This window comes from Artemia sp. Qi Xiang Cuo, unplaced genomic scaffold (assembly GCF_049724085.1).
Source record: "Artemia sp. Qi Xiang Cuo unplaced genomic scaffold, ASM4972408v1 HiC_scaffold_22, whole genome shotgun sequence".
Taxonomy (NCBI): domain Eukaryota; kingdom Metazoa; phylum Arthropoda; class Branchiopoda; order Anostraca; family Artemiidae; genus Artemia; species Artemia sp. Qi Xiang Cuo.
Genome location: NW_028297431.1, coordinates 4,164,014 through 4,182,471, shown reverse-complemented (window position 1 = coordinate 4,182,471; position 18,458 = coordinate 4,164,014). Strand labels below are relative to the sequence as shown.

At 34.6% G+C, this 18,458-nt stretch overlaps 1 protein-coding gene across 1 annotated transcript in view; it reads right to left on the bottom strand.

Moving 5' to 3' along the window:
- Positions 1-1,045: 1,045 nt before the first annotated feature.
- The window catches only part of LOC148939074 (neurogenic locus notch homolog protein 2-like), a 56,898-nt gene continuing 39,485 nt past the window's right edge, over positions 1,046-18,458 (bottom strand). The window contains exons 6-11 of the mRNA XM_089107365.1: positions 17,344-17,603; positions 15,857-16,001; positions 10,976-11,159; positions 8,932-9,100; positions 6,723-6,951; positions 1,046-2,191 (exon numbers count right to left, since the gene is read on the bottom strand). Of these exons, the coding sequence (XP_088963491.1) occupies positions 1,046-2,191; positions 6,723-6,951; positions 8,932-9,100; positions 10,976-11,159; positions 15,857-16,001; positions 17,344-17,603 (2,133 nt within the window). The remainder of the gene's footprint in view (positions 2,192-6,722; positions 6,952-8,931; positions 9,101-10,975; positions 11,160-15,856; positions 16,002-17,343; positions 17,604-18,458) is intronic.

Here is an 18,458-nt window from a genome sequence, read left to right as displayed (position 1 = left end):
AAGTCCCTGCAATTCTTGGAGAGGCAAGCGCTACGCTAACTACTACTACTACTAACAACACACCGCACCACCAAAGGCCAACACAGCTACGTACGCTCCTCCTCCATTCTAATCTACTCAAGGCCTACTTCTTAACACTCTTTCAGGAAGTTCCCATTTCCCTTAAATCTTTCTTTGCGACATCCTCTCACCCCAATCTTGGAGTAACGTCCCAGCCTTTGCTTATCCAGCAGCTGTCAATCCCCAGCCATCTTATGCCGTTGTTCTTAAAATACCAAAATCTCTCGATAGCCCAGATGCTCGTAAGCAGTTTTTGGACACCGTCTGTCCTGGCTCAGAGGAAACAAGTGAGCGAAGACAGTTGAAAAGGACTGAAAACTGTACATCAAATCTAAAGCATCTGCTAAGGGGATTGTTGAGAAAACGAAAATTAGTAAGCATAAGGTTGCTGCCATGCTCAAAGAGAAACTGTTTACTACCGTCCTAAAACAGGGTCCACCTAGCATGACTCATAATGATGGAAAATCTCTTGTTCCAAAAGCTTGAAATAAGAGATATAAACAAAGAAAATATAGTAATCAAAATTTTATTCATCATCAGAGCACTAAAGTTATAAGAAAAAAAAAACACAAAACAAAATTGAGTATACAACTGAGACAGGCAAGTTATCATGATCACGTGAATTAAGGTCTATATATATATAATATGTATAAAAGTAAAAACTATGTCCAAAAGTAAAAAAATTAAGTGGGTTCACTTTAACATAATTAATTTTACACTAATTATTATCCATTTATGGCGGAAGCAAGTAATATTATCTCCAATATTTTCTAAAAAAAAAAAAAAAAAAAAAAAAACAAAAAAAAAAAAAAAATTCCACGGGGTGCTTGGAGATCTTTCATAATGCCAATATGAAAGTCAGATGTGGTAATTGGAATATAAATATTTAGTGGAATCGAAATTTGACGATTAAGAAAAATTTGTAGGGAGGGAAAACAACCGAATTTCATAAATACTTAATGTTGTTTGGAATCGGACTCCCTACTTAGATATAACCACCTTCGTGGCTTGAAACTTGAGTTGGTTGGGGATAAACTGAGGAAGATTGAGGAGGACTGAAAATACCCTTACTCCAGTCTGAAGCGGAATGTGGACTGGAAGACGACCATTGCCCTTGAGTTTCCGGGGAAGGTGTTAAGTAGGTGTCAGGGAGCGGTAGGTGTCCCAAACATTGCATTTGGTCAGAATGAATGGAAGGAGGAGTAGGGTAATGTTGAAAAAATTGGTTTTTCCTGTAGTTATCTACAGTTTCTGGTACTGGGAATTCAAAAGTACTACCCGAGTTATGTGTTCTTTGGGTAGCTTTCCGCATGGCTGCCATATGAATAGGCGACGTAGGAAGATTATTTCTAGCCACTTTACTTTGAGAAGAGCACTGCTGATTAAGAGGCGGAGACGAAGTATAGATCAAAGATGGGGACAATGCAAACTGTGGAGGAGATAAAATAGTAGACTGGTATGAACTATTGAACACATTTCCCGCATGTGCGGCTGGAAAGCTTGCCTGTCTTTGATGTGTACTGTAATCATACCCCATATTAAAGTAGAATGTGTCAACACTTATAGGAAGAGCTTGTATTGACGAAGCACGGATCCAGTCATGACAAGTAGGAGGCTGCGGCACGACCATATGAGGGTGGCTTCCATATCCCATCAATCCGTGCTGATCTAGCGAATGGCTATTTGCAGGAGACAAAGTATTCGGTACGGTGCTCGTGCTGTCCACACTTTGCACACTATTTTGTATTTTCTCTTTTTTCTTGTTGGATGTACGACGCTTCGACAAAGTATTAGCCATATTTATTGGCTCAACCCCAGATCCTGAACATGAGCCCTCCCCTACTCCAGATTTAGGACGTTTTTTTGGTTTAGGTGGTCTTTCTTCCTGCAAACCTCTTGGAGGAAGCGGTGGGGGTTGAGTCTGATGGTGCACCATTTGGGACGGTACTGAGCTTCTTGGTAAATATTCATCAAGCAATCGCACTATATCTGTATGCTGGTGGTCCTGAGCGACATCGCGTGGTAATCTATCCATATGATCAGCTATGTCGCGGTTGGCACCACTGTCAATGAGAGCTCGAACTGCTTCATATGAACCTTCTTGTGCAGCCAAAAACAAGGGTGTTTCATCCTATAGAAAAATGTTTTATATATAAAATAATACCAATAAAAAACAACTACAATATAAGGGTAAAAGAAATCGAAATGTTTTGCTTTTGAAGTTACCTAGGGTTACAACTTGACTGATCGTAATTTAAATACTTCTTTCTTTGATCAAGCCAAAAAAAAACAATATACTGGTTATTCGAGCCAAGGTAAATTTTACATTTGTTTATATTATTTTCGCAAGGATTATCATGATTTAAAAATTAGTCTAAAACAAAAAAATGTTTCAATCTTGCCTATGGGTATTCGATAATGCATCACTAATTAATATTAGTGATGATATTAAACCGCTTCGGCTGTTGGTTCTTCTCCTTCAGGATCCAACTTCAGGTCTTATCTTGGGCCACCTTGTATGAAGTCAATGTTTTTGGAACCAGCGACGGAGAAAGAAATAGCTAAAATTGTTATGGGATTGAAAAATTGTTCGTCTTCTGGCCCTGATAATATTCCTACTAAAGTAATTAAGTTCATACTTCCTTCCATTCTTTATCCCTTAACAAAACTTATTAACCTCTCCTTTCAGCATGGTATTTTCCCGAGTAGTCTCAAGCAGCCAACTATCGGCCAAGTTCTTTGGTGTCTGTGTTTAGAAAAATATTTGAAAAGGCGATGCTTTCTCGTCTTAATCATTTTCTAACTTCTAAAGATTTTTTTCACGATTTTTAATTTTGTTATTAAGCACATCATTTGACTTAGCATGCTTGTTTAGTTCTACTGTATTATCTTCACTAGGCAATATATTCCCACTTGATTCCTGCTGATGTGTTGCTGGATTTTTGTAAAGCCTTTGATTCTTTAACACACAGTGTTCTTCTATTTAAACTTTCTCATTTTGGCGTAAGAGGTAGTGCGTTTTATTGGTTCAAGTCTTTCTTGTCTGGTAGAATAATTTCGGTTGATCCACTTTTTCGCTCACCATCAAGTGTTGACCAGGGGGTCCCTCAAGGGTCAGTTTTAGGGCCGGCACTGTTTTTAATTTATATAAATGACCTAATTTTTGCAGTTAGAAATAAAAATTCTCTTCATTGCTGTCGTCTATGTCATCCAACAGTCTCCCTTACTCATAAACATAGTGTGCATACCTCAGATTCTTTTGTTACGTTTGCCGATGATACCACCCTTGTCACCTCTGGGAGAACTGAGGATGAAGTTCCTACAAAGTTAGTGGACCCCTTTGATAAAGTTTCAATTTGGTTTGATGCTAAATTTCATGCCGTAAATGTTTCTAAAACTATTTTTTTATTTTTTTATTGTGTATTCTACGCTTATCCATAATTATGTGAAATTGATATATCTACAGACTTTATTATTAGACCTAAAGATGTGTATGTCAACTTCCTAGGTGTCAACCTATATGGAAATTTATCGTTTACACACCATATTGAATGGATTAAAATGAAGGTATGCAGAAATCTCGGTATTCTACGAAAACTAAAACATATATTTCCAGGACCAATTCTAAGAATCCTGTTTCATAGCTTAATTCATTCTTATGTTTCCTATTGTTCAGTCATATGGATGTCTACTTTCCCTTCTTTTCTCAAACCGCTTTCGAATACTTATGATAAAGCTATAAATCTTATCCAGGATGTAAATCGTTCGGCAACTAAACCGTTACTTAATATTAAAAAACTTTATATTCTTTCCTGTGCGTCTTTCGCTTTTCTTCAGCTCCATGGTGATATTCCTAGGTCCCTTAGATTTAAGTCTTCTTTTGTATCTGATCGGTCAAATTATCAACTCCGTAGTTCTTTAAATATCCAAAGTCCCCATACACCAACAACAAGATCTAATTTTAATCCTCTTGTTGCGTGTCATTTGACATGGAATGCCCTTGCCGATTCGGCGTGAGAATACCACTCGTTTGACACCTTCAAAAGACTATTAAAAAAAATATTTGTTGTCATATGATCAATTTTCTTTGTTTTTTTACTTTTGCCTGCTGCCAATAGTTTTATTCATTTATTTATTCTTTTTTTTTTTTTTATATATATATATAGATGTTGTGATTCAATGTGGTTTGATAAAGCTTATTTAGTGAACTCTCCTTTTTTTTATAGATGTTGTGATTCACTGTAGTTTGATAAAGCTTATTTATTGAAATCTCTTTTTTTTTTTTTTTTTTTTTTTTTTTTTTTTTTTTTTTTTTTATTAAGCAAATGCTTTACATGTTAAAAGTTCAAATGCTTATGTTTATATGTTTAAATATTAATGTTATGTTTATATCGTTTACATCTTAAGCGTTTAAATGTTTAATGTTTATTTGATCTTTTCATAATCCCCCTCCTACAGGCCTTGGAGCCTTTGTGGGGATTTCTATATTTTTATTTAATTATTTTACCGGTATATGGAAAATAAATCTATCTATCTATCTATCTATCTAATATACATTTATTGATATGACAATCATTCACCAATGTAAAAACGATTGCAGAAATTGAGAAAATATATCAAGCTTAAAGAAACTTAAGTGTCAAAACAGGCATAAAGAAGGGCAAAAAGTTAAATAACACATATTTATACCAGTGTATCCTTTTCCTTAATAGCTAAATCTAAACCAACCAGTTTTAACATTTAATTTGTCATATAGCTTATCTTACGGCCATATTCTTAAGAGAGAGAGATTTCAGAGTTTTAGTCACCAATAAATACATTTTGGAATCACAATACTCTTATTCCTCATAAAAAGGCTCCCTGGCCAGGGATACAAGGGGGGATAAGCTACCGATAAGGGGTGTCAGAGGAATTTATCAGTCCAGTGAGTGACGATGAAAAACAATACAAAGAAAACTCTCCAAGCCAATTTTGGCCTCTTTTAGGGGCCTAAGGTCATATAATTCCCTGGTTTTACTAAGAATTCACAGGTCTTGGAATAAATTGGCGTTTGAAATATTTTTGGTACAATCCGTATTTTCTGGCACTATGATATTATTCGTACATTTCGGACTCAGAGATCTGGTCAAACTTTAATTTGTCAAAAACTTCCTTCCACTTACTTCTTATAGGAGAACTAGCACATGAAAACTGATGCTACAAAAAAAAATCCTTCGGGACGAGAATGGATATAAATTACGTCAACACCGTTTTAAATGTTCCATAACCTGGTTAATCTGCTTTGTATACATAAAGCAGCTTAATTAATTAGCCGTTTTGCTATGGCGCAGGTCAGTTGAACGACATGATAGTGGTCAATTGGAGCTTTGAAATTTAGTATATAAATAATATTTAGCATTTAACATATTTTCATTGCATTATATTTTCATTATAATTCTTGCCTCAAAGGCTATTTTGGGCAGTCGGGCTAGCCATATGCGATGGGCGTGTCCTAAATATTGAAGCTGCTAAAGTCGATGGTCTATATGATGGTTTGAGAGTAGTTTAAAGTAGGAAAATCATATATTGGTTTCGCATGTTGAAAAATGTAATTTTTTCAGGCTTTTTTTTTTGCTATATTTTCGGTTTAAATATCTAAATTAAATAACTGAATATATACATTATAAAATTTATAATATTGCCGCCAATTCACGAAAATAGGCTTACAGAGGGAAAGAGGCAAGGATTTACTAAGAAGAAAAAAGATATTACTCGAAATCTTTGTGTTTTTTTTTTTTTTTTTTTTTTTTAATTAAACTAAAAAACAAAAAATGTTTGTAAAAAAAAAATGAATTTTTACAACTTAAGGAGACAGTCCCCCTCTCATATTTGCGTCCCTGCCTTAGTGAATTGAATTAATTTAACCCTAATACTGAATTGATTTCTTATTATCTATCTTAATCAAGCTTTGAAACTTGTTTTGACATAATAAACATTTCAAATTAAAATTTCTTGAGTACAAGGCATATGCACAAGATTTTAGCCTGAAAGGGGCATGCATTTAGGTGGGAGACACAACTTTATAAAAAGGGGCAGTTATAAAAAAAAATTATAACTGTTCGATGGAAAATTCCAAAAATGTCAATATGTTTTCGGGAAGAGGGAACAAGCTAAACTATTTTTTCGGGAACAAGCTAAAACTTTTTGTTTCGTATGTGCCTGATTAAAAATTAATGCACTAATTTATTTTAATCTATTTTACCTACACTTAATTTAATTTCTTTGACAAACGTACAAAATAAGAGATTAAGCAATTATTAACAAAATCCTTATTTTGTATATATATATATATATATATATATATATATATATATATATATATATATATATATATATATATATATATATATATATATATATAAAATTATTCTATGACTCATCTTGGGAGTCACTATTGTCTTGGGAGTTTTTTTTTCCTGCCCACGCGATTTCTCTAAGCTTTGGCAATGCTGGCGCTGTCAACAGTGTTGGTTTCCACCTTAACGACTGCCATATCAGTTCATAGCACACTTTATTATAGTAAAGTCAAGAAGCGAGAAGCCTGGGTGGGTACTTCAGGTGACTAAGGATTGTTTATCTTTAAATTATCGACAAATGAAAGCGTACGATTGAAATATATTTACCTTGTCATTTTGAGTATCTTTATTGGCACCATGACCAAGAAGTGAAGTAACTGCTTCAAGGTTATTCACTGCAGCTGCCCAGTGAAGGGCGGTTTTCCCATGTTCGTCAGCAGCATTAATGTCTGCACCAGCTTGAATAAGGTTTTCAACAACACCTTCATTGGCAAGCCGAGCGGCAAGAATGAGTGGAGTTGTACCATCGTTCATTCGAGCATTTTCATTGGTTGTTCTGTGGATGTAAATAGTATAATTATGCTTTAGGTTGAGCGAAGAAATAAGACCTAACTTAATAGCGATCGGAAATAGCATACATTATACTTTCTACATTTCACTGTTGCTAAAAATTTCATTTGAGCACTGATGAACTGAATTGTTGTTCCCTCCATGAAAAAAAAACAACTTACTAAGTTATATCAAAATCCGAAGTCTTCTTCGCCTGCAGGACATTTTTTCCTTTCGAAACTGCTATTTTACTGCCTGTGATTATTATCATAGGAGGTTCGTCCAACAGAGTCTACTACTAAAAAATCATCACAACAGCAAGCTGCTTCAGACAGAACAGCAACACACGCTCCTTCTCCCTTCCCCCCTGTACACAGCGTCTTTTTTAAATCAGTTAATGGAGTTATACGGACAGTTATATTAATACACAAGATATTTATGTGGGAACTGTTGGGGAAACCTCAATTTAAAGGACAAGCTGTAACTAAATAACCCTTAAGAAAATCGATGTTTTGCAATATGATCGGGCATTAAATGGCCGGGGAAAACCGACCTTGAGGCATAGAGACTTATTGTTTTGGGTAGACAACGGTCATGAACAACCCATTATACCTGCACCTGGACATGTGAAAGAAATGCACTACTAGTCCTTGAAGTTCCCTTAAATATGTGTTGCTATTGTTTTTATTGATTGAGCCTTAAGGGTGTGTATTGTTTCAATGACCTCCAGTGTGTAATTAACTTCGTCTTATATTGAAAAAGACTAAGACATAACCGTGAAGTACACTCTCTTGTGACGATTAGAGAAAAGCTTTTTACCACCTTTCTTTCGAGTAAATTTGAAGTCTGCTTACCCCACCTACAGGCACAGAAAAAAAATCCTTAAAGTTTCAATTAGATCTTACAGCCATTGGATACAATAAGAAATTGGATTGCCATTGGCTGGAATTATACGAGATTGGATTGGATTGCATTGGCTAGAATTAGAGATTGGATTGTCGTTGGCTGGAGATAGAGACTATATTGTCATTAGATTAATACAATTCTGAGATTAGAAAATAGAGTGACAAACTAGGTTAGGGACAAATAAGAGTTACCCACACATGCATTAGCATCAAACTTCTTCCTACTAACTTTTCAACGAGATCTATATGGAATAAATTACATATATGTAGCTCACTCAAACAAGGCAATACCATCGTACTTTTAATCAGACATCGATTTCACAGTGTTACTAATGATGGTATAACAAAATGTAAGCGCTGAAGGCATTGCCGTACAGCTGGTTAGGTTTTGAAAGGAACAGAGATTAAGAGACTTTACATGTGAGAAGGAGAGAGAAGAAATACAGAGGGAAAAGTAAGTCACAGGTGAAAAAGAACATTTACGTAATTGCTATTTAAGTTTATGATTTGACAATACTTCAGTTCAGATTAATATACATTACATAGGTCCTTAGCTTACACAATTATTTATGTATTTTTTAGGTTAACGCGATCTATTCAGTTATTTTTCTAAGTCTATTGTGTGTGTTTTGTTTTTTCTTAAATCTTTTTGTTGTTATATTTGTTGCAGTGCATTGTGGAATATAGGAGCTTTGTTTGTTTTTTATATTCTTTTCACTTATAATGTTTACTCTTCGATATTTGGGGAGGCAAATATAGAAATAAGAGCCTTTGATCACAGTTGGCGAAGAAGTATTTCATTTCACTACCGACAGCAATTTTTAGACGTTTTGATTTGTATCAGAACTATCCAAAGAAGATATGGTAGAGGGTACTCATTTTAATAGAACACAAGTTCCTTAGTAGCCTGGAAGTAAAAATAGAACTACAACTAAAATTTCTAATTTGACTTAGTGAGAAAGGAGAATGAGCGTTTTATGATTAGATCCCCCCCCCCACCTAGCCCCGCTGTTGGTACTGATAATGTTATTTGCAAAATAACCCAAAAGACTTAATAATAATAAACAGTTGTGCAAGATTACCTATTCAAAAGAAGTATTTGAAAGACTCCTTGAGCATCAGCACCACCTGCAGTATGTAGTGGGGTTCGACCAGTATGGTCACCTTGATTTGGGTCAGCTCCTCCTTCTAAAAGCTGACGAGCTTCACATGCACGTGCAGAGCGAGCTGCCAAGTGCAAAGGTGTTTCACCTAAGAGTAGAGAAAAAAACTTTGAAAAATGAGTTTTGCACCTAAAGCATTTAAACAAAAAGATTACAGGGAGAACAGAATTAAAAGTTGCAAATTATTTCAGTGAATGTTGATCACGGAAAAATAGACGAGATTAACGGTTCTGTCCATTAGACTAAGCACGTTTAAGCTTAAGAAATTAATTAGATTACGAAAGATCTTTCAATAAGAACGGCAGTCGACAAAAGCGAGGAGGGACGACTTTATTCAGTCGTTGATTCAAATTCAAGACCATTCCTTGCCCCCCCCCAAAAAAAAACACTCAAAAACTGTAAAATTCATTCGTCGGCATTTCAAAAAAAAGTCAAAAGAGCCGAACTGCAGTAAAATGTCTTGATGGATTCTTAATTCAATTCAATTTTATTCGAATAAAAACATATCACAAACATCAATAACAATAAAGATCCTAGAAGATAACTTGTTAAGGACCAAAAAAAGAAAAAATTAAAGTAACACTGAAAAAAGAAGAAGAATAAAATAAACATTGGTAATTAGAACAAATTTGTTAAAAATGAAAAATTCCGTGGCGTTTTGCAAAATGGGCCTAAGTCCATTTTGTTCGAAAAATGAGTCAAGTATTTGGTTTGAAAGAGCTCGAAGAGATCAATCGATAGGTCTCTTCAAAATGGGCTTAATTCTGACCGAGTTACGAATTATTCCATAAGGGCCCAAAAAACAGCGAAGTTCCTATTTTCTAAGTAACGAACAGATCCGCAATTTAGATATTTCCAGTGAATTTCAATTGAAGAGTTAACTAGGAATCAGTCTTTAAAATTTCAAGTTTCTTAAATTCTCATTTGTGAGAAAGATTTTTTTCATTGTACGTTTTTATTTTCATTTTGCTCCCCTGTTAAATAAGAAAAAATGGCCTTAGGCCCTTTTTGCAAAACATCACTGAATTTAAATACTAAGTAACTGAAAGCTTCAAGTTTTAAACAATTTTTATATTTTTAGGAAATTTTGGGAGAAGGGATGCAAAAATAAAAGATAAACTTTAAGCCACCAATTTCAATTTTTCACATAAGGGAGGAAGGAGATTACAGCGTCTATAAGCCCATAGTAGATACTTCATCGGATGATATATGATTACACACTTTCATCGCGGCTGACATTTACGCATTGTTTGCGATATAATATTCCAATTTCCTGTTTAAAAAACGCATGATTATGGATGAAAATTATTTTTTTAACATAAATTCTTGCCACGAGGTTGGGGGAGGGGTGCATTTCTTTAGGGTTCGTCTTGAGGACCCTTTTTTCTTTTACGTCTTTTCTTTATAATTTACTTAATTAATATCAATTCCAATTAAGGACTCACTTAAACTTTAAACATAATTGCTCTAACTCCTAGAATTTCCTTTAAAGAAGTAAGAACTTCGACTCCATTATTTATGCAAACTTACAGCAGAAATTAATTTCTAAGTTTCTCCTTGAATACACTTTTTAGTTTTAAAACATCCTATTCACTATAATTAGCTTAAAACATTAATTTTGTTTATTATTGCCACGTTTTAGTATTATTTGACAGTATTTGGCTTGACCCTAGCCTTAATGTGTTTCCTTAGCTTCGACTCCAAAGGTACTTACATTATTTCTGTTACTCCGACTCCATTCAGCAAAAATTTACTAAAACTCAGACTGCACAGTCCTGCATCAGGGACGTACGCAGGGGGGGGGAGGGGGCATCCGCCCCCCCCCCGAAGTCTCCCGATTTTTTTAATTTTCCCATAATTTTCTGATTTTTCTCACAGAATAATGGGTTTGAAGTATTTGCCCCCCCCCCGAACCAAATTCCTGCGTACGTGCCTGCCCTGCATACAACACACGAGTACTCACCGGTTTCATTCATTGCTGTATTAGCTTTAGCTCCTTGCATAAGAAGGTCAGACAACATCTGAGAAGAGGGGTCTTGCTCCTCATCCCCTGATTCCATTTCAAGGCCATGACTTCGACTGGAAGCAGCGACCATTAAGGGTGACATACCATATGGACCACGCACATCAACACCAGTTCCAACAGACTATCAAAAAAAGACAAATACAAGAAAACAACTCATATAGGTACCAGTATGATATATCCCGTACCGCTCAAGTTGTTCATTCATTGACGCATTATAGAACCGGTTCATTCGTTAGTTTCTTTCAGCTTAGCGTGAGACAAGACAAAGAGAAGTGACAGAATAAACGGAAAATCCATAATTTGGGCTATTTATTTGCGCGTTAGGGGGGTGAGAGATAAGTATTTGGACAGTTTGAAGCTACAAAACAATTCTTACTTCATAATGCGCAGAATAATTGTACCTAACACATTAGGCATGCAGACCCGCCATACTTTATCCCCACACCCCAAATGGGCAAATATATAGCCCAAATCTGTTTTTAAACTATTATATTTTTATTATACTTGGGTATATTTCATTAGGATTGAGCGTCAGAGAAACATATTAGAAAAGTATTAGGTAGGGGCTATAGCATACAAGTACCCTCATATCTCGCCAAAATTACTGTCTGTCTTTACACAGAAACTAAAAAGGTCATAATTATAAAACTGAAGTTAAGACTGAATCGAATTACATTTTCTATCTCCCGTGGAATTATGCATACAAAATTTTTAAATGTTCGGTTTTACTAATTTGTGTTAATTTTTTACCGACCTTTTTATTTTCTATAAATTTCTTGTTTGATTAATTTTTCAACATTTATGTTGCTGTCTTGGTTGTTTCTGTTTTGTTTTCCTATTGATGACACAAGAAGGGAATTCACAGCTCTTAGAGCTTGTGAATTCGCTTTGAAAATTATTATCTCTCCCTATCTTATAATATGATTGAAAAAAATTGTCAGGTTTTCTCCAAACATTGTAGGAATTTTCCATCAGACTACGAACAAACAAAAAAAATCAAAGATTCAAATGGATGAAAATGAAACCATTTTCGAAATCATTTCGTCATTAAGGCTCAACTAAAAATTGGCAACACATATAAACTTGTTTTTCTCTTTATTTTCATTTTTAATTATTGTCTCCCCCTTCTATTTCTATTCTTTTTTATGATAATTTTTACTATAAGTATACATTAATCTGCTCCCATCCCTCTCTTCCTCTTTTATTACTCCATCAAATTATACTGAACATTCAACTCTCGAAAGCCAAATAGCCTATCGGACAAAAGAAGCAAAAAAGAATAAACCTAGCTTACAGTCTTTTATGAGGACTGGAGAAATAATACTTACAACCTTTCTCCCCGAAACACAAAATTCAGTCCCCCTCTCCCTAAACCTTGCCTGAAAGTTTCAATTATATCCCTTAGACGCACAGGGGCGGATCTAGAGCATAATATTGGGGGGGGGGTGTGTGACAAGGGCGCCAATAAGCAAAATGTTGGGGGGAGGGGGAATGGGGGGGCCTTGGATAGGCCAGTGCAGACACAAGACCTTGTTGAGTAACAAACTTCGTCACCTTTCAATGAAACTCGGTTGCTCACTTTCATTTATCAGAAATCAATTACTTTGGTTTGGTTTAATTTGGTTTCACTAAAAAAAGGAATCTCGCTGTAGAGACCCCTACACGGAATCTCTTCTCCCTAAAGCATAAAATTCAGTCCCCCTCCCCCCCCCACCCCAAACCTTGCCTGAAAGTTGCAGCAACATTCCTTGGACGCAAGGCAAAGCAAAGTATTCCTAGCAGACCAACCTTTAGTAACAGAATTACATGGAATCTCGTTTCCCCACTTGCAATCTCTTACTCAAAAAGATAAATCCCAGAGGGAAAAAACGCAAGACTGACAAAAAAGGAAAATATAAAAAAATTTAAAAATGAAAATTTTATTTAAAAATTTTTTATTTGTTTTTAGTTCCCTCGTTGTCTCTTCGGAGGTTTCGGGTTCCCATAGTACAGCATCCTGTAATTTTCCAAGTTAGTGATTGGCTGGGAGTTACCGAAATCACTAATTATGTAAAGTCTGATTCCTTATTGAGACTGTTTTCCCTTCAACGGAACAAAACAACAAGTAAGCTACGGTCGTCTTTCCATCGGTTTTTTTAAAGCCCTAACCTTGCACTACGGCAAGGAGGGGGTAAGGTTTAAATACAAAACAGCCTCCTTAAGAAGAAAAAGAATAAACGATATTAAATGGAACAGAACTCAAAACTGATTCCAGACTTTCCAGAAAAGGAGAGATAAGGCAAATTACGAAATTTATAACTGTTGTATTTAGTTATGAAATTGGTTTCGATTAGATCTAGTTTCGATCTTTTTCCGATTTGCTACCGCTTTATTTCTTTTCTAGTTCTGACATTGCTTTGCTATTATTTTCTCCTATTCTACCGATTTGATACTTATTTCACCACGCACCAACGATTCAAATGGCAATTGAATTTCCAGCTAAAGTTTGCGAATAACTTTCATTATTGTGAAGATGGGAGGGTAGAATACTCATTTGAGACAATCCTCCATCAGCAGCATTGAAATGCTGTTGAGACCAACTTCTTATATCCGGCTGTTCGTCAAATTCAGTCAGTCCGGTTTGATCACTTGAATACCCACCGTCGGAGGCACGTACACGCTAGAAATTTTGTTGAAAACAATAAAATTAGTAAATATGTTCCAGTCCAGTATTGCTGAGAAAGCAATGTTAATACATTACAATGAATTATTTTCAAAATAATAAGGCTGGGAAAATATTATACCCGAACTGTCTATAAACATTTTCAGTAATGATCAAAAGTATTTCAACTCTCTTTGCAGCACATGAACAGACGCTACATAATTAAACAAAAAATAAACAACTTTTTCGCTGTGATGACAGAATGGCATCTAAAACGCCGCCAATGGTTGACAGTAAATATGAATCGTAAGTGGGATATGAAATATACATGAATATTGTGAATAGTTTTGGACGATCGCATTGCGGTTTTAGTCTCTGAGATGCAGAGTCACCACCCCTAGTGATGTATCACTATTTCTAGTGATTTTGTACATTGCCTAAATAAAAAATGACTAAGTTTGCCCATAAATTACTAGATTATTGAAGAAAATCACTAAATCAACCAGAAAATCACTCAAATCTAGTGATTTTTAGTCACCGTGTGGCAACTCTGCTGAGATGTAACCACCTACCTTCTAAACCACTGGATTAGAAATTGGGTGTAAATTAAAACCAACCTCGATTGCCCGCTAAAATTCAAGTTTATTTGGGCATTTTTACAGAACTCTAGACTTACAGCCGAACTCCTTTAAACATCGAAAGATTTATTGATCAGTTCAACTAGTAGATACTGCTTGGAAACAAATTACTGTTTTAGTAGCCACTTCAATTACTAAAAAAATGTCTGAAGAGTGATTGTAACCCGAAACATTTATACTTTAGGGTTGCAGAAAATATTACAGCAAAAACTTGAACAGAGGATATTAATTTTAATCGTTCTTTATGAGCATGAAAAAAAAAATTCTCAGTTGAAAGTGAAAAGTGACATTACGACGGAAAGAAATTATACTGTAAATAAGGAGAAATGCCCTTCTGTACCTGCTCCTTGCGCATAAGTTTTACCAGTGGTTTGCTAAAAGCATTTATCATTGCCCAAAATATAGTTGGTTGGTAATCACATGTGTTTTACTTAGCGATTGCCTTTTAAAATCTTTAAACTATGAATATTATTGTTTATGGTTTATTGTAAATTTATTGAATTTTTTCATCCAATCCATTCTTGGAGGCTCGTGTAAATATTTTCTATCTCATTCCCACTGATCTTATCTTGACCATTAACTCCCTAAGTTTTGTGGAAATAAACCTTCCGCGTAAAGAGTGGGTAGATAAAGGGAAGGGAGCAGTTACCCTCAAATAAAAGAAAAATCTCCGCTCTTTGAAATATTGATGTCGCTCTTTCCTTCCAAGAGAAAAATAAACTATTTTTATGTTTAGTTATTACGCAAACCTAATACGATATTCATTAAGATTTCAAGATTAATATAAATATTAATGTTAGAAAAAGGCAAATTGATGGAGATCAAGATAGAAGGTATATAAGGTATAAAAGTTAGGTTACTTGTTTTCTCTTTTTTTTTGTATATTAGGCGAGACGCGCTATTTTTTCAAGATAACCAGTACGTAAGGTAATATTGCGCGACAGGGTATAAGTAAGGTAAGTACAAAATTAGTAAGACAAGTAATTACGATAAGAATATATGGCCAGTACGGTGCGTAGTAAAGTAATTACGTATTAAGTAAGTGAGTACGATAGAGATATAAGGTAAAATCGGTAGGTAATAAGGTAAGTACATAATTAGTTAGGCAATTAAGATAAGAATATATGGCAAGTACGGTGTTTAGTAAGATAGTTACGTCGGAAGTAAGACGAGTGCAATACGGATATAAGGTAAGTTCCGTACCTAGTGAGGTAAGTATGTAACAAGCAAGGCAGTACAGTAAGTATATGAGGTTAGTACGGTAGCCAATAAGGTAAATACGTAATAGGTAAGGTAAGTACGTAATAAGTAAGATAGGTAGGCAGGACAATTATTAAATTCTTAAATGTTTCAAAATAGAATGTAGTCTTTATGTTATCTAAATTACTAAAATGAATATGACTTTTGTCGTTCATGCGAAGTGTTCAGCACGCTGCACTGGCTGTGCTTCTAAATAACAGAATAGATATGTCACGGTAAGGTCATAAAGCACGTAAAATTAAATATGCTAAAAAAACAAAAAACAAAACACGGAGTTACCTTTGATGGAGGCAAACCCTCATCATCTGACCACGAAGGAATACCAGGTTGGCAAAAATCTAATTTATTGACTGAAGGGACTTTGTGAAGATTTCGCATATCTTGGCCATCAGGACCCCGTCTTCTGCTTTGTCTTGGAGGAACCCTAAAATACGAAGAAATAAACCCGATTAAACATAGCAGACATAGAATAAAAAAAAGGTCTATTCCACGAGTCATTACAGAAGTTACGGTGAAGTTAGCAAAAAAGATGGTAAAGAAAGGCAATGGTAAAGATGGCAAAGAAAGATGTGTTATTATATAGCCAGAAAAAAAAAGTTTTCCATTCTCCAGGTTATCACAGAAGCTATGGTTAAAGTTGGCAAAAAGAGATGGTAAAAAAGACCTTCACGTGCTGTTATGTAGCCAGAAAAAAAAAGTTTTCCATTCCCCAAGTTATCACAGAAGTTATTATGGTAAAAAAAGCCTTCAGATACTGTTATTTAACCTGACAAAAAAAGACCAAAAACAAAGTTTTTGCATTCTCCAAGTTATCACAGAAGTTACGGTAAAGTTGGCAGAAACAGACGTAAAATAAGGCATTCATATGCTGTTATGTAGCCGCAAAAATAGTTTTTCCTTTCTCCAACTTATCACATCTTACGGTAAAGTTGGCAAAAAGAGATGGCATAAAAGACCTTCATGTTCTGTTATGTAGCCAGAAAAAAAAATTGTTTATATTCCCCAAGTTATCAAAAAAGTTACGGTGAAGTTGGCCAAAAGAGATGGAAAAAAAGAAGATATGCTGTTACGAAGCGGGAACCAAATTTAAAAGACGAAAAATAGCACTAAAAACAAATATGACCCAAAAATAACGCTAAGAAAAAAAAAGGCACCAAACAGTTTAAAAAGATTTAGCTTTTCTTTAAAGTTGAAGTTGTCTTTGAAAATCAACAGATTGTCAACATTTATTTGATTTTTTATAGACCCAAACTGTAGTCAAAATTAAATGAGTTAGTTTTGTGTGCTTTTCTTCACAGTTTGATGTGGCGACACTGACGATCATGCAGTACTGCCTTAAGAAGTTCTTAAGTTTAAATAACCAAAAGGAATATCGGTTGACAGAAAATCAAATACCTTGCCAACAAAACAAGCTATTGTTCAGCAACAGAAGACCCATTTTAAGACAATGTAGAAGTATTCGCAACACGCATATCTTAATAAAAAATTCAAGAATTACGACAACTTATTTAAAATAAAGTTGTATCTAATTCTTAATGTTAATTCTTATTTAATTCTTTTATAAAATTCATAAATAAAATAAATTAATTATTTTAAATTAATTAATTATTGATTATTTTACTACTTTAAAATTATTAGTTAATAATTAATTAAATTCATTAATAATTATCTTAAATTAATTAAATAAATGAATTTATTAAATAAATTTAATTCTTAAGTTGTATTTAATTCTAAGAAAAGGTTGTATTTAATTCTAGAGCACTAACCTATCCACAGTACGATTGAATCCTTCTGGGAACCATGTTATCCCTCTTGCTCTCTTTCGATTATTGTTCACAAGGACGCCAAGTAATAAAGCGATGACAGCCACAAAGAGCATGCCAATAACAACGTAAGTGACTTTGTTTGCTGTTATATTCTCAGTTCCAGGGACAATAGGCAGTGTACCATCGTAACCAGATACCCTGTATATTGGGTAGTCATTGAGCATGTTGTTGGAAGCTGTAGCAGCCAAAAACTGTGCAGCCTAAAGAAAAGTGAAAAACGAAAAAATTACATTTGAAAAATTATCAAGCACCATTAATCATTCTAAAGTTTCACACTTAAGTCACTGACAATATAAAAACGAGAGAAAATTCGTTCCTCCAACACTTCAAAAAGTGTTTCGAAACTTCAAATAATACCTTTTGAAACAGAAATACTATTGGTTTTCTAGTTTTTACAAAACTAAATGTGCCGTTCCTTTTTTTTGAGTCTATGTACAGGGATAAAACCAAGCGAATACTGGGTGCTGCCAAGTTGAATCGAAAAGCAAAACTCCCTACAAAATCTGCACCATAAACAATATAGCAGAATAAAAAACAGCTTTAAGATGTGACTAGAAACTGCGTTATTAAATTTTAATTTCATAAATTTTAAGTCAAACTCTGAGACGCTTTTTTTTTTTTTAATGAATGTTTAGAAAAATTATCGAACGACAGTATGAGGTTGATATAAGATTTAAAAACACAAATGTTAAAAAACAGTAGGTTTTAATATTTTGTCTGGCTTTAGTAACAACTCCTATTTCTACTATGAACTATTAAATCTTTAATGCCTGCCAGAAAACTCGACCACTTCATTTCCTGGCTAAAAGCCAGTCTCCATTTGGCAGATTCTGCCATTCGGCCATCTTGCAGAAAAAGCAACACCAAAAGATGCAGTATCTCCAAACCACCAATACAGGGCCAGAAAAGAAGTCTCCATTGAAATAGAATTTGCAGATTGGCGGTGCAGATTTTGCAGAATCTGCCAAATGGGGAATGGCTTTAAGACAATATCAATTTGCGGATTGAATACACAGACCAGTGATAGCGCTTGGTTTACTCTTTTGACAACAACT